General features: G+C 39.6%; 2 protein-coding genes across 3 annotated transcripts in view; one reads left to right on the forward strand and one right to left on the reverse strand.

Annotated features, from left to right (window-relative positions):
• Positions 1 to 9,673, reverse strand: part of SPATA1 (spermatogenesis associated 1) — a 44,182-nt gene extending 34,509 nt beyond the window's left edge. Inside the window, 2 exon segments of the mRNA XM_024767888.1 lie at positions 2,959 to 3,055; positions 9,609 to 9,673. Coding sequence (XP_024623656.1) covers positions 2,959 to 3,055; positions 9,609 to 9,673 — 162 coding nt within the window.
• A 31-nt stretch (positions 9,674 to 9,704) lies between these two features.
• Positions 9,705 to 10,278, forward strand: part of GNG5 (G protein subunit gamma 5) — a 7,978-nt gene continuing 7,404 nt past the window's right edge. Inside the window, exon 1 of one of the 2 annotated variants that reach the window (XM_024767848.1) lies at positions 9,705 to 10,271. In XM_024767848.1, coding sequence (XP_024623616.1) covers positions 9,844 to 10,050 — 207 coding nt within the window. In that variant the 5' untranslated portion in view covers positions 9,705 to 9,843 and the 3' untranslated portion in view covers positions 10,051 to 10,271. Of the gene's footprint in view, positions 10,272 to 10,278 lie in introns of those variants that run through there. The other variant, XM_024767847.1, reaches the window with a different exon arrangement.

The raw sequence follows: 10,278 nt of genomic DNA on the forward strand, positions 1-10,278 counted from the left end.
CATTTTAAGGTTAAACATTCTATTTATATCAAAACCCAACTTTATCCTGGCTTTAATGGAAGTAAATCCATCAATAATATTTTTATTAAAACTATTATTTTAAAAATACATTAAATAGGACAGGGAACTATAGTCAATATTATACAATAACCTATAAGAGAAAAGAATCTGAAAAAGAATATATATATATATATATTCATATATATATATATATCTGAATCGCTGTGCTGTATACCTGAAACTTACATGATATTGTAAATTAACTATACTTTGATTAAAAAAATTATTTTAAATAAGTAAAAATAAAAATAACTATTTTACAATAAATAAATAAATAATAAATATACATTAAAAGGTATACAGACAGGCACATATTTTGCCTTTTGCCTCAGGCTCCAAAATGGCTAGGCATAGCATTATTAGATCCTGTTTCTATTTAAAATGCTGATATCTTGTTTGTCACAGCTTTTTGCATTAATTTTTCATTTTAAAAATCTTTTATTAAAATATTTATCTTAATTACTTAATTTTTTGGTGCCTGTTTAAGTTTTGCACCAAAGGCAAGTGATTCATTTTCCTCAGACTAGTCTCAGTCCTGTGAGGGACATAGACAATAAACATTAAATATAAAACACTGGTAAGTGATATAGCAAATCAGAAAGTGGGCAGTACTGGGAAAAGAGAAAAAGTAGAGCAGAGCAAGGAAATTGGGAAGATAAAAGAGGGAGTAGTTTTCAGTTTTAAATAGAATAGTCCGGATACAAATCTAAGAAAATTAACAATTCCTTAATGTCAACTAATATCTAGTCCATATACAAATTTTGCCAACTGTCCAACTATCCTCAGAATGTTTTTTCAATCTAGAATTCAATCAAGGATAACATATTGTATTTGGTTGTTACGTCTTTTTTTTTTTTAATTGAAGTATAGTTGATTTACAATTTGTGTTAGTTTCAGGTATACAGCAAAGTGATTCAGTTATTTTCTTTCAGATTATATTCCATTATAGGTTATTGTAAGACATTGAATATAATTCCCTGTGCTATACAGTAATCCTTGTTGCTTATTTATCTTATGTATACTAGTGTGTATCTATTAATCCCGTACTCCTAATTTGTCCTTCCCTCTCTCCTTCTCCCTTTTGTCACAACTTTTAAAAAGCTTAATTTGGAAGAGTATTCCAGACCTGCTTTTTTTTCTCTTCATGGCACTTTTTAAAGAGACTGGACCAATTGTTTAACAGGCTGTTCTGCATTCTGAATTTACCTTATTAACTCCTAAGGTGTCATTTAACTTATTTCTCCAATCCTTCTCTCTCCTGTAAACAGTTGACTTTATAGCCCTCAATTGACACGTGTTAATCAACTGGGGTAAGAACACTTCATAATACCCTGTATTACATATTACTTCACATTTGGGCATACATAATGCTCTACTCCCAAATATTTGTATATTTAATAATTATTAAAGGGATAATAGAACAGACTATAAGGGACAAGAAAATGGAACCTGTTATAGAGTTATTTGAATAATTAAAGTGTGAGGTGATAGTGGCTCAGACTAACATGCTAGCAATATAGGTGATGGGAAGTGGTCAGATTTTGTATATAATTTGAAGCTAGAGTCCAAGAAGTGAAGTTTGAGTAAGGTGTGATGTATGACTCCAAGGTGTTTGGCCTCAGATATCGAAAGGATGGATTTGCCATCAACTGAGATGGGTAAGGTCATGGTTAGTATGGGTTTGGGCTGCGGGGAGAACTGTAGTTCAGTTTCAGACATACTGAGTTTCAGCTGTCTATTGGTTATCCAAGCGGAGATTTCAAGTAGGCAGCTTGAGAAGAGAGCAAAGAGCTGACCCCTGAAATTCCCCAATATCAAGGGAACAGGAAGAAGAAAAAGACACAAAAAAGAAGACTGAAAATGAATAACAAGGAATGTAGAAGGAAAACCAAGATAATGTGTATGCTAAAAGCCAAGTGAAGGAATTATGTCAAGGAAGACAGAGTGATCAACAGTGTCAACTACTGTGCACACACAGATCAAGCATATGTGGAATAAGAATTAAGCAATAGATTTAGTAATGTAGAGGTGAATTTAACAGAGCAGTTTTGGTGGAATAGTAGAGTGAAAGCTTGACTGGAGTTGATTTAAAGTGAAAATGAGAAGAAGGTATTGGGGGTTTGAGAAGGTATGAAATAGTTATCTAGAATAGTGGAAGAGTGAATGAGTGAGTGGGAGATAGTCTTATTGCCTACTAGCAAAAAGTTCCACTTGAGATTCACGGTCATTAATTTAAAATGAGAATAGTCCTATGCTGGTATATTTTTCTCCAGCCATGTTCCACTGTAGGTACATATGAAGAATAGGTGAAGAAGATTAAGCAGGGTTTTTGTTTTGTCAAGGACTACAGTGAAATGAGAGAGGGCAAGGAGTCAAAAGTATGTGCAAGAGAGTGATCAAGAATGCTCCATGAATTTGCAGGGCAGAAATAGAGACAAAGATGTAGAGAACAAACGTATGGACACCAAAGGGGGAAAGTGGTGGGGGGTGGGGGGTGGGATGAACTGGGAGATTGGGATTGACATGTAAACACTAATATGTATAAAATAGATAACTAATAAGAACCTGCTGTATAAAAAAATAAAATAAAATTCAAAAATTCCAAAAAGAACCCAAAAGAGTGCTCCGTGATATTTAAGCCAGCCATGGAAGGCATCCTGAGAAGAGGAATAAACAAACAAAAAAAGGTGATAGGATCAATGCATTGGAGATACCAGTATAATTGGGGTCCTTAGAGATACAAGAACTGTAATCAAGTACTGGGATACACAAAGTTGGGTTCACAGTGGTGTTGGTATCTAATACTTTATATAATCCATATTTTCGCTTTATCAAAACTTTTCAAAACCAATGATAAGCAGGTTTTTCTTATATTTTAGTGTAAAAAAGATTTCTTACCTCTGATGAGGGAGGTCGACTTGGACTGAGGGACATATTCACCAACGTCTGAATGGGGTAATTATCAGCTGGAATTTTGTAGGGTTTTTTAATCTTTCTTCATCGAAGTAGTATTTAATAAAGGTTATAACAGATTTTTGGCTTGTTTAAGATAGCATTCCACTCATTTCTGGTCTCTGATTCATTCAAAAAATAAACAGAAAAACATAAAAGGCTTTAGACTCAAAATGAAAACTTGATAAGTATACAATCTTATTATAATAATTCAAAAAGATATACTACTAGTAAGTAGGGCTGGTAACTGCAATGAAATGAACATATATCCCATACAACTAAGTAAAGTGGTAAATTATAATAGACTTGTGACTAGAACATTTTTTACTATTCTAAACAATTCATTTTCTCTTGGTCAAAAATTAAGGTTAAATATATATAGTGTTTTACACAAAGCAGAAATATACTTTTGGAAGTAGAAAGACTAAACTTATACAAATGCTGTAAAATGATGAAAATTGTTTTACCCTTTACATTTCTTCCTGGCCTTGGATACCTCAATAATAATAAATGTGAACAATTATTCCAGATGAAAATATCAGTCTTTAAGTATATCAGGTTTGTGTACCTATGTTTGTGTATTATTTCTTGTGTTTTCCCTCAGAAAATGTATTACAGTTTACAAGAATACACAACAAAATTTAAAGTATATAAATATATAATAAAAGTTAAAAAATAAGGTAGCAGAATTATTACTCTAAAAAAGAATTATCAGGGGCTTCCCTGGTGGCGCAGTGGTTGAGAGTCCGCCTGCCAGTGCAGGGAACGCGGGTTCGATATAATACCAATAGTAGAGAAGTTTTTTCAAGATTCCAAAGCTTTGCTTTATATTAAGATAGTGATTTAAATCTGACAAAACTTAAAATTCAAGCTGAGGGTGCCTGCAGGATAGGAATGGAATGGAGAAAAAAAAGAAAATTGTCTGGCTACCTTTAAATATGAGATCACCTGAGGCTGTAGGCAAGCCTCCTCCGATCAAAGGCCTGACTGAGGGCTATAATTAAAAAATTTCTTAAACCTAGGGAGGATTCCCAAAAGTGTTGTAAATAACGTACCAAAATGGGAAGCCACTGGTCTAAGCTAACCGTACCTCATAGAAATTTTGGGGAAGGCGTTCTCCCCTAAGCTAAATGAGGAAAGTAAAACATTCCAACATAGGTTAATAAGTATATTGGTCTTTCAGTATCATTGAGGTAGCCACCCAATTATTTAAAAAAAGAAAAAAAAAACCAAAACTATCCTTGTTTTACAAATCTGGTCTCTACAGAATCACAGGTATGGCTCCAAAAATAATCCAAAGCCCACCAATCCTTTTATCACTCCCCAAAGCTTCCCTATTTATCTTAAGAGACTTGTAAGTATTAAAGGGGAAACAGTCATCCTAGGAGGAACTTGCCTGTGCCTTTGAGATGCAAATATCTGACCTGGTTTTCTCCAGGAACCCTAATCTCTGCCATCTTTTTAAAATGCAGATTTTGAAAAAGGGGGTAAATTGGAACTTGTCAAGGACAAATAAAAATCTTAAGCATCTTTTCCATAAATATTATTAACAAGGGTTTAGCCATCTTGACAAGTGAGCTTGATTTGTTACATCTGCCAGAAACCCAATTTTAATCCAACCTCTTTTGCAGACTGATGGGTTTTACGTTGCTGTACCTGGCTCATGGCTGAAATTCTGGAATGGGAACAATGAGGTCTCTGTGTTTGTGTGTTCGTACGTATCTATGTGTGTCTTAGATGTATGGTATTGCCGAAAAGTAATTAGTAAAAGAGCTCTATTTCACTGACTTAAAGGAAATTAGCGCTTATATACTCAGAAATAGAAAATAATCTGGCCAGAATGAATTTCACCTGGTGGCACAGTGGTTATGACTCCGTCTGCCAATGCAGGGAACACAAGTTTGAGCCCTGGTCTGGGAAGATCCCACATGCCGAGAAGCAACTAAGCCCGTGCGACACAACTACTGAGCCTGCGCTCTAGAGCCCGCGAGCCACAACTACTGAGCACACGCGCCGCAACTACTGAAGCCCGCACGCCTAGAGCCCATGCTCTGCAACAAGAAAAGCCACCGCAATGAGAAGCCCACGCACTGCAACAAAGAGTAGCCCCAGTAGTACTAGAAAATATTCAGTACTAAACTGATATCTGGTATTGAAGGTGGCTTAAGCTTGTTGGCTTCATTAATATAGACACGTCTTTAGAGTCATCAATGTTAAGTATAATATTGTACAATATTTCTGTTGTACTTAGGTTTACTAGACTTTATTATATCTATTGCAAATTTGTCAGTAAGAAAAGTAACCCAATGTGGAAAGATTTTTAAGCAGAGTTAGATATGTGTCTTCAGTAAAAGAAGGCGTGAGGGGGCTTCCCTGGTGGCACAGTGGTTGAGAATCTGCCTGCTAATGCAGGGTACACTGGTTCGAGCCCTGGTCTGGGAGGATCCCACATGCCACGGAGCAACTAGGCCCATGAGCCACAACTAATGAGCCTGCTCGTCTGGAGCCTGTGCTCCGCAACAAGAGAGGCCGCGATAGTGAGAGGCCCGCACACTGTGGTGAAGAGTGGCCCCCACTTGCCACAACTAGAGAAAGCCCTCGCACAGAAACGAAGACCCAACACAGCAAAAATAAATAAAATAAATTAAAAAAAAAAAAAGAAGGCATGAGAATGAAAAAATACTGAAGAGTTACGCATGATCAAGATTTTCTAAGATTGGATTGAATTTAGGTGGGTAAATGGATTTTGTTGGGAGTAAGCTAAGTCTTGGATTTGGTTTCTCTTTCCGTTAAGAGAACAAGGTTTTCCTTTTAAAAAAAAAAAAAGTTATTTATTTATTTATTTTGGGTTGCATTGGGTCTTCGTTGCTGCACATGGGCTTTCTCTAGTTGCATTGAGCCGCGGCTACTTTTTGTTGCGGTGCACGGTCTTCGCTTGCTGCGGAGCATGGGCTGTAGGTACACAGGCTCAGTAGTTGTGGCTTAGTTGCTCCGCGGCACATGGGATCTTCCCAGACCAGGGAATTAGACCCATGTCCCCTGCACTGGCAGGTGGATTCTCAACAACTGAGCCACCAGGGAAGTCCCAAGAACAAGGTTTTCTTGGAATACTGTTTTTTTAAATAAATTTATTTATTTTATGTACTTATTTTTGGCTGCATCGGGTCTTCGTTGCTGCGTGCGGGCTTTCTCTAGTTGCGGCGAGCGGGGGCTAGTCTTTGTTGCGGTGCGCAGGCTTCTCATTGCAGTGGCTTCTCTTGTTGCGGAGCACGGGCTCTGGGCACGCGGGCTTTAGTAGTTGTGGTGTGTGGACTCAGTAGTTGCGGCTCGTGGGCTCTAGAGCGCAGGCTCAGTAGTTGTGGTGCATGAGCTTAGTTGCTCCGCGGCATGTGGGATCTTCCCGGACCAGGGCTCAAATTCGTGTCCCCTGCATTGGCAGACGGATTCTTAACCACTGTGCCACCAGGGAAGTCCCTGGAAGGCCGTTTTTGATAACATATTGTGTGAGTTTCTTTGCCTTTAAGTGATCTGTATTTGCTTTTGAGACCTCTTGTAACTTTGGTTAACAAATAAGTATTGTCTCACAGTGACCAATGACCTTATTTGATCAAGTGTTGAAACTTTTTGAGAAACTTCCCAAATATCAATTTTTAATCAAAGTTCTTTTGACTTTCAGCTAACTTTGGGATGTTTTGGAGGGCCCCTGAGGCATCTCAGAGAGAAATATTTAACCAGTATTATTTGGTATGTTAAATTACATAGAGAGCATTATCACACGAGCGTTAACCTACTTAAGATATACTGTATAGATGAATGTTATTAACACAGACATCCTAAAAATTATATAGTTTCTGGAATGTGGATATGTCCTGGTATAATGCTATAGTTCTAGCTGTCATCTTAAAATGTTGTCTGTCACTTCTTTATGGATTACACTGTAATCAGATGTTTAACCATGCCTTTTAAGCCTTGTCATTTATAGACAGTTATCCTTGTACTCTGATGCTGTTACAAAAGTACTTCCTCGGGCTTCCCTGGTGGCACAGTGGTTGAGAGTCCGCCTGCCGATGCAGGCGACACGGGTTTGTGCCCCAGTCCGGGAAGATCCCACATGCCGTGGAGCGGCTGGGCCCGTGAGCCATGGCCGCTGAGCTTGCGTGTCCAGAGCCTGTGCTCCGCAACGGGAGAGGCCACAACAGTGAGAGGCCCGCGTACCGCAAAAAAAAAGAAGATTGGGTCATTTGTAGAGACATGGATGAATCTAGAGACTGTCATACAGAGTGAAGTAAGTCAGAAAGAGAAAAACAAATACTGTGTATTAACGCATATATGTGGAACCTAGAAAAATGGTACAGAGGAACCGGTTTGCAGGGCAGAAATTGAGACACAGATGTAGAGAACAAACGTACAGACACCAAAGGGGGGAAGCGGCAGAGGGTGCGGGGGTGTGATGAATTGGGAGATTGGGATTGACATATATACACTGATGTGTATAAAATGGATGACTAATAAGAACCTGCTGTATGAAAAAATAAATAAAATAAAATTCAAAAATTCAAAAACAAAAGAAAATTCACAGGAAGGCTACAGAAGTAGTTACAACAGTCCCACATAAGATGACTATGCAAGGATTCCAGTCCATACCAACTCAAAACAAGAAGCTGTCCTGCCCCCTGGGGTCTCTAGATCAGGCATCCAGAGATTTTTACTCCCTGACAGGCAGGGTTGACACCCCTACTCAGCCCTGAAGCAGTTACAGAAGACAGACCATCACCCCTCTGCTTCCCATAGGATTATGGGAGTAAAATCTCTGAGCGGGGAATGAGACAGGAAGGGGCAGGGCACAACGTTTAAAAAGAATGACATAGCTGGAGGATACGACATAAACTCATTAGAACCAAATAGGTCCAAGATGGTGGATGAGTTGACTTCCACTGTAACACATCAGCAAGCTAAATGACACACCCACAGGCGCCATGACAGTTCCTAGGCTGACCATAAAGGTCAAAAAGTAGGCCAGGGCTTCCCTGGTGGTGCAGTGGTTGAGAGTCCGCAACCTTCTGAGATGGCCCACACTGTCTATGGAGTGTGCTTCTTTCAATTAAAAAAAAAAAAAAAAATTCCAAAGCTTTGCTTTATGTTAAGATAAGTGATTTAAATCTGACAGAACTTAAAATTCCTGTGATCTAGTACTGATTACGTCTCTATGAAATCCTATCAGACTCCACTAATTGTTCTAATGGTATCAAAATTAAAAGATTATATTCTGGGACACACAATCCTTCAAATCAAATTATTTCCACATATTACTTCCTATATAAATTTTTTACAACAATTAAAACAAAATGTGATTTGTCATTTTAACCATCTCAAACGCTATTTTAAATACATTAGTACTTTAAGGAAACATTAAATATTTCTATTTCTGTATCTATCCAAAGGCTCTTTCTGACATTGTACTACTATTAGTCTCAATTATGAACCTAACAAAGCACAACTCAACTTCTTTATTAGATAAGAATTAATGGTAATAATCTATATTAAATACAGCATACTGGCATTCATTAACTAGTATGCCAACTGGGAGACTACAACTTTCAATTTTTCTGGATGCATCAAAAACTTGATATTCTAACTCAGAACAAATTTTTCATTAAGTGAACTCAAGATAGAGCAATCAAGACCTGCTTTACTATTATCCTAAATTAAACTGCCCCCCTATAGTATTCCTTCTAAAGGAACAGCAAACAAGCTGTGTTTTGAGCCACAATTCCCTTTGTCATTCCTGACTGTATCAATACCAAAGACCAAATCCTGGCTGGCCAGAGACAAAGTGGCCTGGCATGTATAGATGAGCCCTTAGGACTTAAAATTGGGAGAAGAACTCAAGATTCAAGTATGTAGTTAGTAGATACTGAAGCAAAATGAATGTATAAAGGGAAGTCATGAAGCAGTATCATATCCATGAAGCAAGCCCATGTTATGAGAAAGCTGTAATTATTTGTAAACCACAACAGAAAAAGAGATAAAGACTAGAGAGAATGACTGATTGAACCAGTAGTGAGATACCGGCTGAGGAGATACATAGGTAATTCATGTTTATAGCTAAGCACTAAAGAGAAGAGTCAAATTTTTTTTGCTGTTGAGGTCCCTAACCTTGCATCTACTCCTATTGGGGTCCGACGATGGGGAAGCGGGCTGCGGATGGGCCGCCCGTTGGACAAACTTGGGTCACTTAGGGATGCGTCTCTAAGGGGACAGGGTGGCAGTGACTCAAGCCCGTATTTCTAGCTCTTGCGCCTCGGTAAGGCTCTCCCCTTCCCTTCCCTCAACCTCTGCCGCCAACTCCGTCAGGAAAACAGGAACCGCCTCGTCGTCCCGCCACCAGGCCTTTTACAAAGTCCTTCAATATCTGACTTCTCTCACCGGTCCCCTCGGGTCTTGGAGGATAACGACAAGCTCTTTCCTTACCTCTCCCAAATCGTCCTCTCCAGAGAGGGAGAGGGGAGAGGATGGGTGTCTGGTCGCGTTAGCAACCCACAGCTGCCGCGCCCACCATCCGCTCCGCCCCTTCTCGTTCCCAGCTCTCCCCTCACCCCCCTGAGGCTCGGGCTCCCGCCCGAGTGAGGAGCTGAAACAGAAGGCGGAGAAGGGCGCGCATGCGCGCCGCGGGTGGAGCCACGGGGCAAAGAACCGGAAACTTAGAGACAAAGTTCCGAGCCCCGCCTCCCGCTCAGCAGACTCGCCGCCCCGCCGTCCCGCCGTCTGGCACTGCGGACCCACCACCGATCCACCGACGGATTGCCGATCTGCCCAGCTCTCGCGTGCGCCATGTCTGGTTCCTCCAGCGTCGCCGCTATGAAGAAAGTGGTTCAACAACTCCGGCTGGAGGCCGGGCTCAACCGCATGAAGGTTTCCCAGGCAGCTGCAGAGTTGAAACAATTCTGTCTGCAGAATGCTCAACATGACCCTCTGCTGACTGGAGTATCTTCAAGTACAAATCCCTTCAGACCTCAGAAAGTCTGTTCCTTTTTGTAGTAAAATGAATCTTTGCAAGGTTTTTAAACCACCTTTCATAAACCGGTGAATATACAAAGGAAAGCTAAATCTGAAGCCTGTACAAAAGCCTGTCTCTATAACACGTGCCATACTATACAAACTTCTACTTTTGTCAGTCTACCTCTCTGAATATTCATGAATTTCTGTTTCACAAGGGTAATTATTTTATATACACTGGTGGCAGCATACAATAAAATACTTAGTATA

Source organism: Neophocaena asiaeorientalis, unplaced genomic scaffold, assembly GCF_003031525.2.
Source record: "Neophocaena asiaeorientalis asiaeorientalis breed wild unplaced genomic scaffold, Neophocaena_asiaeorientalis_V1.1 scaffold546, whole genome shotgun sequence".
Lineage (NCBI taxonomy): Eukaryota > Metazoa > Chordata > Mammalia > Artiodactyla > Phocoenidae > Neophocaena > Neophocaena asiaeorientalis.